Raw genomic sequence first — 15,722 nt, 5'->3', positions numbered from 1 at the left:
TTTGTTTCTCATTTAGCTGCCAGGCTTCTACCAGAGTCTGGATCCTCCAGAGGCTGCAGGAAAGCTCCACAGAGAGGGGCTGGGTGATGTGGCTTTAAAAACAACCTCCACTCCTAAACCTCTTTGCTATAAAGCACCCAAGAGCCACAAACACCTGCAGGGTTTGTTCCCAGCAGTGTCAAGGAAGAAGCCCTCCTGCTTTCACCTGGCTTTACACCTCTCTTTTACAAAAGGTGCCACTGTAACATGATGATGATGAGGTGACACTGTGGGAACAGGCAGCCAGAGCTGCCTGGCTGTGACAGGAGAGGCTGCTGCTCAAAACCTTCTCCCAGGGCTTTGCTCCTCGCATCAATCCCACTGCTGTGACCATCCACTTGCTGCAACAGCCTCTCCAACACCTCCCATGGGTGCAGGACATCTACATCACTACCTCTACACAGCTCTGCCTGACCTAAACTTGCTCCCAGGTCTGCCAGAACCTGCACAGCATCAGAACTGGGTATCACAGCTCCCAAGCAAGGGTTTGCTTTAAGCTGAAAGCAAAAGCAGAGCTTTGTGTGTGGTGAGAACTTGGTGAAGTCTTTCAGTGTCCAGGAACTTGCAACATTTGCCACTGGACAAAGACTTGAGCTACTGTTTGGGAAAGATATTGCTGGCCCCCATCTGGGAAGCACAAAAGGCCTCAAACATTGCACTTGTTTTATCTCCAAGTGTTTGGTTCCTTTGGTTTTGTGCAAGTATTAGAAGCATTTGCCCAAGGGGTAACCACTGCTTCCTCCCTGCTTCTGGTAGTGCTGTGCCATGCTCAGCACCTGCATTCCCCAGCACACTTTTGGCTCAGGTCATTTCTTTTGGAGAAACTTGTTTGTCTCTGGGGAGGGGGGAAAAGAGAAAACCCAACCCACCTCCTCCCAGCTGCACAGAGGAAAGGGCTGTCCAGGAGCAGGATGACTTCAGGAACATCTCTTAGTAACTCTGTCTTCTTACCCTCAATTGTTTGACCAAACAAGAGCCTCAGTGTTTGCAGCAGTTAAGTGACTTGTCAGAACAGCCCAGAGGGGTTCAGTCCCTCCATCAGCAGCCTCCTGACACTCCCTTTTGGCAACTGTTCCCTTGGTTGAGACAGTGCTGTCAAAGAGATTAATAGGGGAAGGGACTAGAGCTGAGAGGAAAGCCTAGAAATCACAGAAATCACCTGGCTTTGCTTGGGAAAAGGTGTATTCCAAGGTTCAAATCCCTGCATTGAAAATCCCCCCCTTGTGAACTTTAACTCCAGCACTTCAAAGCCTTTACAGCTTGTATCATGTTGTGGATTGGCAGGGCACAAGGCAAGCAATAAAGCTGAGCAAGGGGGGTGGTGTGGCTTTGGTTGTCATTGGAACCAAACACCACTGATCTCAGAGATGTGAATTGGAACTATTTGGTGTGTGTTGCTCTTGGTAATAAAACAAAGGAAAGCTACAGGGCTGGCAAAGATTTATGTGTCCAAAGCAGCTACTCTGCAGGTTACAGTCAGACCTGATCAATCCTGCCTGGCAGGACCAGACCTTGGGAAGAAAGAGGAGTGCAGCTCTTAGAGGATGCTCATGCCCCGTGTCTACAGTTCTCCAGGATCTGGGCTTCACCACAGATTTGAGCCCAAATCCTGCATTGTGGCCTAAGTCTAACCCAGCTGTCTTTTCCTCAGCTACTCTTTTACTTATACCAGAGGAGAACTAGCACAACCTCACTCTCCTGTCTTGCAGGTACAGCTAAACCCTGAGAACTCCCTCTCTGTACAGAACCAGCACTTTATCTGCCAACATCTACCAGAGAGACCCAAGTAGACTTTTCAATATAATCATTGTCTCCCTTAGTACTTCTTTTCATGTAGTTTGATGCAGTTAAACATTTCACCTTTGCTTTGTCTTTCACTCTCTTCTCTTCTCTTCTCTTCTCTTCTCTTCTCTTCTCTTCTCTTCTCTTCTCTTCTCTTCTCTTCTCTTCTCTTCTCTTCTCTCTCCTCTCCTCTCCTCTCCTCTCCTCTCCTCTCCTCTCCTCTCCTCTCCTCTCCTCTCCTCTCCTCTCCTCTCCTCTCCTCTCCCTTCATCTCCCACTCCTTTCTCACTACCCTTTCCCATTTTACTTCTGAAGACAGATGATGGCAGGAAGGGGGAACTAAAAACCCAGCACACCACCATTGTTTTGATTGGCCTGGAGTTAAACCAATTTATTGAAGCCCATTCATCCTGGGGGGAATGTAGCACCTTGCAGGATGAGCTCAGTGCTGTGCAAAATGGGTACAATAGAAGGTGGGTCTCAGACAGAGCTGCAGATATGAACACTTCCCATCCCTGTAGGGGATTGGGATTTCAACATCAGGGCTTGTTTCTTGGCTGTTAGAACTGGAAGCCCAAACACCCCTGAACATCAGTGAAGTTCAAGCCCAGGGGCAAATGTCTCTGCTCATGACAGGAGGTCTGGGAGACAGAGCAGCCACCAGCCTTTGCAGGGAATAAAACTATCCCAAGCTGTCTTTTAAAGAAATCAAACTATCTCCAGGGCCAGCACCTGGAAAGCCTTTTGCTGTCTCTCTGTTGCTAAAGGCAAAGCCTTTTTGGGCAGATTTCCTTAATACTGACTGCAGACAGCAGTCCACTTTGGCTGCACCTCTGACCAAGGGGGTCTACAATGAGGCTTCAATGTTCTGTGTCTCAGGAGCATGAGGCAAATACAACTCAAGCCACAGCAGCTGGGTGTCCCCACAGCCCCCTTTAAAGGCTGGACTCAAAACAGCCAAGCTTTCTCCAGCCCAACCTTGAAGTTCATCTCAGCTGAGTGCAAAGCAGAGGGGAAGAGTTTCTCAGCTCTTTGCATTTCAGCAACAAGAGCAAAAACAAGCCCAAGGGAGGAAAAGTTTATAACAAGAGGAAAGAAGAGCAGTTGCCTCCCAATGGCTGGCATCAGCTTGCCCAGTCCCACCACAATGTGTAGATGCTTTTCTCCAGCACAACAAGCAAGTGTGAGAAGATTTAGCTGAGTACTTTATCATTTCTCTCCCACTGCTATCTTTCCATCCAAACACACATGTGAATGTGCTCTCCAGGAACCTTCAAGGGTCTCCTTCCTTGGAGCTCTTGTGTCCTTCCTTGGAGCTCTTCAAGACCCACCTGGACACGTTCCTGTGTGACCTGATGTAGGTGGGAGCTGCTTCTGCAGGGGGGTTGCACTGGATGAGCTCTAAAGGTCCCTCCCAACCCCTCCCATTGTGTGATTCCATGATTGTGTGATCATCAGGAAACTGAGTGAGAGTAATTGAGCCTGAGCAAGTAGCAGACAGCGTTGCAAGAGCTAATTTTGCACTTAAATAACAATCACATTGAAAAAGAAGATGCTAAGATTGCTACTCATCCAAAAGAGGAACAAACACATCTTCTGTGTGTCAGGGACTCATTAAAAACTAGCCCAGACAGCTAGAGTATTGCATTTTTTTAACCAGATTGACTCAGGAGTGATTAGAATGGGAGCAACAACAAGGAAAAAAGAGATCACTGGAATTGTTCCCACTGTAAAGTGAGGCTGAGTCAGGGACAATTACTTTCCTCTGAGAAGTGGGAAATGGCATTTGGTGAACCTGACTTTCCTCTTTGCTGGCAGATGACCAACTTTGCTTCTCTTGTGATGCAGAAACATAGCTTTTAGATGTTTGGAAATGGTTTGTTTTCATATTGATGTGTTTGACTGGGCAGCACAGGAGCACCACACCCCAGTTCTTATTGCAGGCCAAGAAAGTCCTTTGTTTTTTCCTATTTCTTCCCTTTCTTTTCTCCCTGACAGTTGAATCTACCTCAGACTAGCCAAACCCACTGGGTGCCAAATGCAAACCCCAAACCCCACATTCACTATCCAGTGAACTTTCCCAATGCTGCACTTCAGATGCACCCCAGAATACACACCAGAATTGCCACTGATATCTCCACTTTCAACTCAGAAGAAGTTAAAACCACCTCTGAATCCTTCCCTGATGGTCCAGCTTCTTAATGCTTCTGGAAGGATCTGCACAGGAGGGTTGATTTAATCAACTAGTCAGGCTTCCAAATAAACTTGGTAGAGTCTCTTGCAGAATCAAGTCACAATCTGATGATGAAACTCATTAGACAAATTGTTTCCAGTAAATTGCTCTCCTCAGCCTCACCAAGTGGTACCACACTCAAGAGCTGTGGAAACTTTGTAGAAGAGATAAGTGCTGTTGCCACTGTCCAAGAACAACAGAGGATGATTAGAGATTTCACACAGCATCTAATTGAATTCCTGTATAAACAGGCCATAGGCCTTCCTTAAATGAAAAGCCATTTCTAATCCAACAGGTTGAATTAAAGCACAGGTCTGGAAAGGAAGAGAAATCCACAGATAAAGAATGTGCAACGACATACTGAGAGTCCAGCCAAGAGGCACAATCTTGCCCCATCACTCCTGCCTCTCCCTGTGCCTGTCACAACTATGTCAGAGCCCAGGGGAAAGAAAAGGGGCCAAACAAACTTTGATGCATTTTAAATGCAGGCTGACAGCCTGTGTCTTCAACACAAGAGGCAAGAGGGAAATCTTTTATCCCCTTCCCATCTCTGTGTGTCACAAAACAAGAGCTAAATGGCATCAAATGCCTGGGATTGCCAAAGCTGCCTGCAAACTGAGCATCTGGGGAATTTGCTTTAGGTATAAATCTGCCAAGGCACTTAAACCTGTGGATGCCTTTCAGAGTTGATTACTGAGTATTAGGTACAGAGAGAGGGAGTAAAGCCATGTCTCACTCTGGCTTTGATGAAGCCAGCTGGGGTTTTGCCACCTGAGTCTTACCTGATGCAGATGCTGTGCTCTTGCAGCTAATGCAGAGGTGGAATGAAACTCTCCCAAAACAGCACTGAAGCAAGGAATTGGGGAAAAAGCAGAAAGCCTTTCTCCTCACTCAACAATCCCTGTATAAATCACTTGAGATCTACGTGTGGGAGTTGTTCCCACCACCCCAAAACCCAGGATATTAAGAAATCACCTTCAGAGGGTTACAAAGCCCCATTTATTCAGCCCAGGGAGGAGAGGTGACACCACCAGTGCTCTCATCCTGACACTGTCATCTGCAACCAGGGACAAGGAGGCACTCACAGCACCCCTCAGCAGGATGCTACAAGGGAGTTTGCACAGTGCTTGCAACCAGGGACAAGGTGGCACTCACAGCAGCCCTCACCTACCTCAGCAGGATGCTCCAAGGGAGTCTGCACAGTGCTTGCACCCAGGGACAAGGTGGCACTCACAGCACCCCTCATCTACCTCAGCAAGGTGCTACCAGGGAGTTTGCACAGTGCTTGCAACCAGGGACAAGGAGGCACTCACAGCACCCCTCAGCAGGATGCTCCAAGGGAGTTTGCACAGTGCTTGCAACCAGAGACAAGGAGGCACTCACAGCACCCCTCACCTACCTCAGCAGGATGCTACAAGGGAGTTTGCACAGTGCTTGCAACCAGGGACAAGGAGGCACTCACAGCATCCCTCACCATTCACAGCACCCCTCACCTACCTCAGCAGGATGCTCCAAGGGAGTTTGCACAGGGACACGGTGGCACTCAGAGCACCCCTCACCATTCACAGCACCCCTCACCTACCTCAGCAAGGTGCTACAAGGGAGTTTGCACAGTGCTTGCACCCAAGGACAAGGTGGCACTCACAGCAGCCCTCACCTACCTCAGCAAGGTGCTACAAGGGAGTTTGCACAGTGCTTGCACCCAAGGACAAGGTGGCACTCACAGCAGCCCTCACCTACCTCAGCAAGGTGCTACAAGGGAGTTTGCACAGTGCTTGCACCCAAGGACAAGGTGGCACTCACAGCAGCCCTCACCTACCTCAGCAAGGTGCTACAAGGGAGTTTGCACAGTGCTTGCAACCAGGGACAAGGTGGCACTCAGAGCACCTCTCACCTACCTCAGCAAGGTGCTACAAGGGAGTTTGCACAGTGCTTGCTGCACTGTAGTGTGACAGAAAAGCCTGATGGCTCCTGTTCTCCAAGGTTTGCTAGAACAGGAAAAGCCTAGGTCAGAAAAGCCTGTGTCTAGCATTCTGAAAGAGAAACAACAACAGTTGGTTTATTTATAGGTTTTATTTTTTAATTAAAAAATAAAGGTTATCTTAATACATCTCTTGCAGCCTTTGGGCAAAAATGCACCCTCAACAAGACTTTATGAAACATGATGCACATCTCTTCTCAGCACACACCTTAAACACCAACTTTCTGCAGCAAGTTCTTCCATCCAACCTTCTCCTGAAAGCCTGAAAACGTTTCCATGTCCTTTAAAAAAACCTTACCAAAAATAAAAGCCCCCTCATAAGAAGTGGGCCCAAAGCAAAATCCCACCTCCAAGCATCCCAAAGCTTTTGGAGCAGACTCAAATCCAAACCCTCATCTCCTTCCAAGTTTGGGTTTTTTCCCTGGATCACTGTAAATTCACAGACACGACCCCCAGAGCAGCTGAAATCTGAAGGCTGACCTGGGTATGGATCTCACTTGGGAAGTTTCCACCTTCACACTGGGCCAGAGCAAATCTATGGGGCTGAACTCCTTCCTAAAATTAAGTCAGGCTCATCCCTACAAGAAATAAGTGCTGGTTACACAATGAAATGGTGCAGAGCTGCCCACTTCTTAGCTGTCCCTGGTCTCACAGCAGACCAACTACTCCCTCCATCTGCACTACTGGAAAAGGCAAGGATAGAGTCAAGCAAACCCACTGAACCCTCCACACACAGTCACATCACTACACAGCTGCTTCCTGCAGCGTGAAAGGAGCCCCTGCACTTCTTCTCTTGCCAGGAGGTGCCCTGGCTGTGTGCATGTGGTGTTCTCCCAGGCTCCTGGCACTGCCTGTGGGAAGGGTCGTGCTGGCACCGCTCACACGTGATTGTCTTTGTTCCACTGGGGCCCATCGTGGCTGATTCCCAAAGGCACAAAGTGACCAATCTTATACACAAGGTCTACATATATATATATATTTATATATATATGTACACACACACAATTACATACATATTTAAATATATATATATATACACATATGTATATTTGGGGTTGGTTTTGCTCTTTTATCTTGTTTTCCTTTCCTTTTCCCTTTTAACTTAATCGTGTTGTCTCCTCTGAGGAGGGCTCTGGTATATGTTCTGGAGACTTCTCTGTCTCCAAAGACACTTCTGGCTTCTCTTCTGTCATTTGAGGCTCCTCAGGGGCTTGAGATCCCTCCAGCTCCTGATTCTGAGCCTGGCTGTTCATTTTCTCCTCTGCTTCAATTTCCTCCGAGGTTGGGATGGAGTTTTTCTTTGGACGGCCTTTGGGCTTTGTTGGAGCTTCTTGTCCTCCCTTCAGCACCTGGGGCAAAGAGATGAACCATCAGGATCAAGCTGAGCTCCACTGCTGTGAGATATCCTTTAGAGAAGGGATGACACTTGGCTTTGAGCTCAAAGTCAACCCATGACTGGGTCACCCTTTCAGCCTGCATTCATGGAACGAGCTCACTCATCTTCTCATGCAAACAAAACACTCAACACCAACAGAAGAAGATTTTACACAGAATTCAGTTCCTTTCCTGAGTATTTGCTTTATTCAAAGCCCAAGGAAGAAGAGTCATAAGCCTCAACCAGGGTTTCCTCTGCCTGCCCTCCCTCCTTGCCTTCTGAAACAGGCTTTATTAACACCTGCATGAGACCACTCAGCTGGGTAAAAGGTGGGAGTCAGCAGGACAGCTTGCTGTGTTTAACTCCCTCTCCCTTCACACCATCACTGCAGCAACAAGACACTTCCAGCTACAGATCTGTAGCCAAGCTAATCCCTAATTTCTTTTAAGTGGCACTAATTTCTGCAGCTGTCACACACACTCAAAGATACAGCCTAGAGCTGCATCTCCTCTCCCACACCAGGACACATAAACATCTCCACTGCAGAATGTCACAGCATCATGCTTCCCACCAGGATTTAGTGGACAGTTGTCTTTTCTGAAAGCATTTGATCTTCAAAAGGGCCAGGAAGCTAAGAACAAGCAAAAGAGTTGAAAGGAAGAGAGGAAAAGGAAGAATTAATGATATTAGCTCTCCAAACTGCCCTGGTTTCCATGGAGCAACACAATGTTTTCTGTCTCTGCACACAGCCAATCCCACAAGCACCAAGATCCCAGCAATGCCAAAAACACACAGGGAGGTGATTCTGCTGCTTCTCTCTGTTCTGTTCTCATTCCTCTCACCCCTTGGCTTTGTGTCCTTCCTACTGCCCATGCTCCTGTCTAGCCCCCCACACAGGCTGCAGTATGGAGGGGTTTATAAAAGGAGTATGTCTCTGACCAAGAATAACCCTAAATCTGGTCTAAACACACACAGGTCACTGACACTACCCCCAGCTTCACGTTCTTCAGTCTTTAAGGACCATGGAGCAAGGGTAATGAAGCACTTACCATTTTCTTCCACTTCATCCTACGGTTCTGGTACCATGTCTTCACCTGGAGCTGAGTCAGCCCCAGTGACTGGGCTAAGTCGAGCCTGGAGGGCAAAACAAATGTTGCAATGAGTTTTAAATGAGAACAAGAAAAGCTCAGATGCCAGATGCAGCCAATCCAAGAGTGGCACTGCCAGAAATGATGGCTATTTGGCTCTCTGATCTGTTCTTTTGAGAAGAAGTCAGACAAAAGCGGGGAACACTGTGAATTTATGATGTAAAGATAGATGGTCTTAGGGGAGAAGCAAGCCTAGGAGTTGCAGGAGTTTGCCTGCCCTCTCTGAAGCACAGGCCACTGCACTCCAGCTGCTCACAGCACTTTGGCACATGAAGCTGGGAGCTGCTGCCACACCACATCCCTGAAAAACAAGTCAATGGTGTCTGAAGCAAACACCTGAGAGCAAAGGCACTCAGCATCAGCCTGCCTTTCTTCTTCACTGCCTACATAAGGGGATGAGAAGCCTTTCTTGTTTCTCACAGAGTAGTAGCAGTACCTCTAAATCCATTGGTTCCTCATGCATTGTGCTTCCAGGCAATGCAGGCTTCTAAATGGATGTATTCTTTGCGTGCTTAGCTTAAGGGTATGTGTGGCACACAGCCCATAACTCTGAGTCATCCTCCACAAACCTCCAACTGATGCAAGTTCATCTGAAACCATTCATTATCTCTGTATTAAAACTCAGGATAGGTAGCAAAGGCAGCTCAGAGGAACTCTTTATCCCTCCCCACAGGTGCTAGCACCGTGCATGTGGCGGCTTTGGGATGGAGTTACAAGTGCCCCACAGACTCAGGAGGGTCCTGCAGGTGGGCCAGCTCAAACCCAGCCATGTTCTGAGGTGTTCTGGGAACTTTCTGGCATGCATTTCTCTGCCTCTGGATGGGGGAACATATTCCTAAGGCAATCAGACTCGCTTTTATACCTACAAACACCCATTTACCCCACAGCAGCTCTCTGTGCTCAAACTCACGCTCAGGGATTGATGCTTTTCCCCACTTTGGCTTCATTCTACATCTCCAGGCTTGGTTAGCCTGCTGCCTATGCCACTGCACAATGTCTGTGAGACACTCCAGTGACTTAAAGACACTGTGAGTGGTATGTGGGAAGCAGAATCTAGCAGCAGCATTACCCTGTTGCATTGCACTCTCTGATTAGTAACAACCCAGGTGCTTCAGTTGCCTTCCCAGCAGCACAATCTTGTGCCCAGGCCAAAAGCTGCAGGCAGACCACAATCCACTATTTAGCCATCATGTTTCCAGCCATGAGCTGTCAGAGAAACATTGCTTGACTAACTCTTCTTCCTCAGTCTTATCACACTTTGGTTACCTGCAACCAGTTAAAAATCTCTTGCCACACACCATATGTAACCAGCATTGCCTAGAAACCTGAGGAAACAAACAGGAGAAGTGGTACATGGACAGGAATTGCTCATCAGCCTCAAACATGTACAAAGCCAAGGAACAGTCATAGGATAAAATTAATTAACAGCCTTGAGTGCTTCATCAGCAGTGTCAACCATCTGGTTGTGTGAAGCTGTGAGGAGTCAGTGCAGGCACATTACGACCTCTGGAACTGCATGAGACAGCCTGAAGTTTGGTTTAGCTGCCATCCTTGGCTTTGGTGACAGGCAGCGTGAGCAGAGAATGTCAGTCTTCAGATCCAGCTTAAGTACTGGGACATAGCCATCTGAGGAGCTCAAGACCTGGTGGAGCTTTCAAACCCTCTCCAGGTAAATAAATGTCATAAGAACTAGAAAGGTCTTTTTGCTTTAATTCAAAGAGTAGGATTCAAACCCTTTTCCAAAGGTTAAAGCCTCCTCTCATTTGGTGTCAAGTAGACCTCTAAGAACTTGGCTCTTCCTTCACAAAGTACTTGCCTGTGCCTTCACAAGGGCAACGTAGCCTTCAACTCCACACAACCCTGGCTCTCATTTCCAAGCTGCTGGACAGGCCACCACCTTCTCATTGAGTTGCTAGTCAAGGCTGCTAGATGAAGGCTAGTTCAGTAGCCAGCTGAAGCTGCAGCCAACCTGCCAGCTGCCATGGACACACCACATCCACTACCACAGCCAGGAGGGACAGGCTTCATGTTTTCTTGAGTGTGTTCACAGGAATGGGAATGGCAGAGCACCTCCTGGTCTGTACCTTGCCTGTCTCTGAGGCTGGATGGCTGCTGGCAAGCACATGTATCATCACCTTGTGGCATTTCCATTGCTATAATCTATTTGTGTCACCTTTGATCCCAGGGAACTCCTGGAGGAGGCTGAGAGGAGACAAGATCACTCTATGAGAAGATCACTCTACCTGAGAAGAGGTTGTAGTGAGGTGAGGATGAGTGTCTTCTCTCCAGTAACGAACGACAGGACAAGAGGAAAGGGGCTCAAGTTGCCCCAGGGGAGGTTGAGGCTGGAGCTGAGGCAGAACTGTTTCCCTGAGAGGGGTGTCAGCCCTGTGCCAGGCTGCCCAGGGAGCTGGGGCAGTGCCCAGCCCTGGAGGGATCCCAAAGCCACCCAGATGAGGTGCTGAGGCCGTGGGGTAGGGATGGGCTGGGCAGGGTGAGGGCAGAGCTGGGACTCCATCAGCTTCAAGCTCTTTTCCAACCCCTGTGCCAGGCTGCCCAGGGAGCTGGGGTGTTGAGCCTGGAGAAGAGGAGGCTGAGGGCAGCCAGCAGCACTCTCTGCAGCTCCCTGACAGGAGGCTGAGGGGAGGAGGGGCGGCCATCTTTGCTCCCAGGTCACAAGCCACAGGGCGAGAGAAAAAGGCCTCAAGTTGCCCCAGGGGAGGCTGAGGCTGGAGCTGAGGCAGAACTGTTTCCCTGAGAGGGGTGTCAGCCCTGTGCCAGGCTGCCCAGGGAGCTGGGGCAGTGCCCAGCCCTGGAGGGATCCCAGAGCCGTGGGGCTGAGGTGCTGAGGCCATGGGGCAGGGCTGGGCTGGGCAGGGTGAGGGCAGGGCTGGGACTCCAGGAGCTTCAAGCTCTTTTCCCAACCCAAATGGTTCACTGATGCTATGAAACCCCACGTCCTTGGCCAATGGCAGAGGCATCTGTGCAGCCAGAAGCATTCGCTCCGGGGACAGCCGAGCAGGGCCAGAGCTCAGTCACACTGACCTACCTGTCAGGGGTAGAGAGATACTTCTGCTTCTGGAATTTCTTCTCCAAGCCCATGAGCTGGAGCTCTGTGAAGATGGTCCTACTCCTGCGTGGCTTCTTCAAGCGAGGCCCGGGCTGCTCTGCCTCCGACTCGCTGCTGCCCTGGGTCTCGCTGGCCGGCGCCTCCGAGCCCGCGGGCCCCGAGCACGGCTGGGCCGGCAGCACACGGGGGCTGGAGGCAGCTGGCACGAGCTGAGGGACCACAGAGGGCTGCCTGGTGATGACAGAGATGAGAGGATAGGCCCTCAGAGAAGGAGATCCTGGTGGGGAAGGAAACACAGGGGGATAGAGGTCAGTTGGGTGGCAGCAAAGGGAGCACTGGGCAGGGGAATGTCTCTCCTGGGTCTGTCTCGACCACAGGCAAGTCATTTTCCCTCTCTTCCCTTTCCTTCTCCTAAATTTCACGTGTCCTTGGGCAGGGATGTGCATTTCCCTAGCACAAGCAAAAGAGACCTTGCACTTCCAATGCCCCTTTTATTTAGGAGCCATTCCAACCCATGTTGAAGCTGTTTAATTACCAGAAGAGATGAAACACAGCAAGTGAAGAAATCTGCCCCCATTCATGCAACTCTGCTTCTCTGTGGACACCAGGACACAGAGCTCACTTGGGATAGCTACCTAATCTCCCTTTACAGGTGACAGACATCCTCTAGTAGGTAACTGAGTCAGAAGAATCCCACTTGCCTCGTCCACTGACCACATTGACTGCCCTGCCAGATGAGGGTGAATAGATTGGAAGCAGAGCTCTTCATTAACTTCTAACTCCACATCATATGCCAACCAGTTGGTAGCAGCCTTAAAAAACCCAAAGCAGCAGTTCTACTCCAATCCTTTCAGGGCAGGGCCAGGCTGGGATGACAAATCTAACCGTTGCCAAACACTAGTGGAAGTTGTGATTCACATTGTGAGTTTACAGCTACAGACAGATTTCTGCTCAGCCTTAGCCCCAGGAAAGCAAATGTTCCTTTAAGGAAACAGGGCCATGTATGGGAAAAGCACACTCACTGCAAGATGGCACTCTATGCTTTGCATCCAACCTGCAGCAGTCACTTTCTTGTCCCCTACCTCAGTTTACCTCCTTTGCAAAGTGGAAACAACCCTCCTTCACTGGTGGTAAAACATGGATCAGAGTTTAGTGTGCATGAAGTATTCTGAGATGCTCAGCTCAATGGTACTGTGGAGAGGAATGTGTTACACCAGCAAGCTTGATTGTGAAACTCTTCATATGAATCACCACTAATGAAAATAATGATCTGGAGACCTCAATGAGTCTATTTCAGTGAGTAACTTGTCACAGTGGAAGAAAGGAGTTGTCAGCCTGGCCTGCTGATGACCTGTATTCCTTAGCCTCCTCCTCCAAGTGATCACACAAGGCAGGTCTCAGGTAAGCTGCAATGCACAGGGGACATCAGAGAATCATGCAGCTTAGTGGTTGTTGTGCTGGTGATTTTGTTCTGCAAAACCCAGCCAAAGCAAGCTTGGAAAACTCTTGCCAAAACACTGGAGGTCCCAACAGACTGGGATTTAAGTGAGGCTGTGACTACAGACTGGGGTTTAGACTGAGACTTAAGCCTTGCTTTCTCCTCCACATCTCTGCAACATAGTTATGCACCCACTGATACCAGCCAGCCACACAGAAGGTAAACCAGACCCTGCTCCCACAGTCCTCACCAGCACCCACCACAGTCAGTTTCTGCCATCAGGGGACAGCAAAAGCAATGCTGACCCATGAGTGGAACGAGCAGCTTCCTCTGTTTCAGCCCAACTCGCCAAAAGCAATCCAATCTGCCCCTCTTCTCTTCCTGAAGAGTCCTGTGCAGGAAGCCTGGAGCCACCTCCACTGTAAGAGATGCTCCTGGGTGAGCCATGAGGTGTGCTGGTGGTCCTGGGACTTCACCTTTCTGCTTTACTGCTCTCATTCACAGAGGCTCCGAGACAAGAGACTTCACCCATCCCAGTTCCAACCTGCTTGGACAAGGAGACTGCAAACTGATGCCCTGTCTTACACAACATAAAGGAGTGGGTCCAGTCTTATAAACTCTTACCCTGCTGCTAGAGGGTCCTGGTTGAAAGCTCCCCATCACAGACCTCCTGCTCCCTGTAGGTCCATTCTCTGAGCCCCATCTCACAGCCTGAAACTCCATTCCCAGCCTTGCACGTGGGTGGTTTTGGCACCAGATTAATGGATCCTTTTACCTTTGGACCCCTGGACATTTCCAGCAGGGCTCTCCATAAACCACAGCACTTTGAAGGAGTAATAAATCACCAGTGCTCAGAAACCCCTGCAAGGCTTCAAGTGACTGGCCAAAAGCATTTTTACAAGGAAGTCTCTCCAAGGGAGGTCAGCAAAAGGTATTTGATATCAGAGCAATCAGGGATATTTGCTTTCCTCTATGGTATGGTGGGACTGCTTGGAGTGGGGGGAAGCTAGATACAATGCTCTCAGAGCTTAACATCTATCTCCATCATACAGAGGAAAGTCTCTTCAGGCTATTTTCCTATGAATCAGGCAGGATCAGGAATAAAAGCTGAGCAGTGAGAGCCTGGCTGTTTTTGCAGGGTGACCCAGCAGTTGGTTATTAGACAAGCAGCTGCCACTGGAGTTGTTCAGGCCCACATTTTCAAGTGCAGAGCACCTGAACGAGGAGATCCATTCCCCAAAAGGTTCAGCAGCCAGCAGCTGGGACCTGGCCAAGTGCTCAGAAAAGCTCAGCACATGCTTATTTTTGGTGCCCACGTCAGGACTCTGATTTCCTTACAGCACTTCTGAAACCGCTGCTCTACTGCTGTGCTAGGAGCAGGTTGCAACTGCTGAGCTGCTACGAGCTCCAGGTGGTGAAGAGATTTGTGGGGCTGTTGACACCCAGTGGCTTGTGTTTGTTTATCATTTGTGCTCATAAGAGAAGCCTTTGCTTATGCTTTGCCACCAACAGTTGTGACAGTGCTTAGAAACCATGGTCAATAACGAACAGCATCTGCTGGTGTTCAGCTCAGCCATACACGAGATGCTGGGGCTTTCTGCCCTCAGCCTGATGAGGACTGGTTAGAGCAGAGAGGAAGGACAACACTTGCAGAATGATGTGGGATTCAGGATGCAGGCATTTTCTGGGGGGAGCTTAAGGCCAGGAAGGGGGCAATGCTTTAGCAGTCAACTCTCTAAAAGTAAAGCAGAAAGACCTGCCTGCTCCACTGCACTTGCTGTCTTCTAGATCACCATGGGAGATGCACAAGTTCAGAGCCCTGTTCTGGATCTAGTTATCATGAAGTTCAAAGGCAGCTGAAGTTGAGCCAGTCTGTTGTCTCCAGGGTCACTATTAACGTGACAGCCCTTAAACCATCCACACAGTTCTCACCCTGACAAAGCCTTGGCTTCCAAACACTATGAAATCTGAGGCTTAGGCCTGAATTTCCCATCCCCTGGAGTTCAAAGGTATTTCTAGACTGACATGGTACTGTAAGAACAGAATCATTTCTTAATCTTCAGCAAATTAAATGCTGGCAAGCAGCTCAGCACTGTTGTGACATGCTCTGTCTCCCCAAAGGGAAACGAAGAGCTCTTCCTTTCCTCACCTGCCTCAGGAGAGTTTCAGCTCAACACAGTCTGAGCATCTTTTCCAAGCCTGAGCAATGGGTCTCTTCCACTCAGGAAACCAAAACACAGACCACACAAGGCAGAAAATGAGGGATTACTTTTCCACCCTAGCAACACACCTCAAGTGACTTATTGTTTCCACTGAAGAGGCAGCAGAGTCCAATGGTGAAGCCATCAGTGCTTTAGGACTCAGGAGGTCACTTACTGTGTGGGTCTGCTGCAGAGAAGCCCCAGTTTCACCTATCAGAACAGTCTTAGTCATCCCAAGGTCTTGGGTAGCCTCAGATTCACTTTGCCTTCTCAACTATTTGGGAAGTGTTTGTATCCATAGCACACACAACTGAGGTTGCTTCAGCAACAGAAGGTTCCCTGCACTTGTTCTTAAGCATTTCACCAGTCTCCACTGCAAAGCAGCAGGAAAGCTCTTCTGGCCACCTCCACCAAGCTAACATCTGGCCACTCAGTTGCTAAAACAAAGCAAGAGC

At 49.1% G+C, this 15,722-nt stretch overlaps 1 protein-coding gene across 1 annotated transcript in view; it reads right to left on the bottom strand.

Annotated features, from left to right (window-relative positions):
• Positions 1-7,091: 7,091 nt before the first annotated feature.
• Positions 7,092-15,722, bottom strand: part of BARX2 (BARX homeobox 2) — a 32,099-nt gene continuing 23,468 nt past the window's right edge. The window contains exons 2-4 of the mRNA XM_062013904.1: positions 11,608-11,905; positions 8,460-8,544; positions 7,092-7,384 (exon numbers count right to left, since the gene is read on the bottom strand). Of these exons, the coding sequence (XP_061869888.1) occupies positions 7,133-7,384; positions 8,460-8,544; positions 11,608-11,905 (635 nt within the window). The 3' untranslated portion in view covers positions 7,092-7,132. The remainder of the gene's footprint in view (positions 7,385-8,459; positions 8,545-11,607; positions 11,906-15,722) is intronic.

Source organism: Colius striatus, chromosome 23 (assembly GCF_028858725.1).
Source record: "Colius striatus isolate bColStr4 chromosome 23, bColStr4.1.hap1, whole genome shotgun sequence".
Lineage (NCBI taxonomy): Eukaryota > Metazoa > Chordata > Aves > Coliiformes > Coliidae > Colius > Colius striatus.
This window is presented reverse-complemented; position numbering and strand designations above follow the sequence as displayed.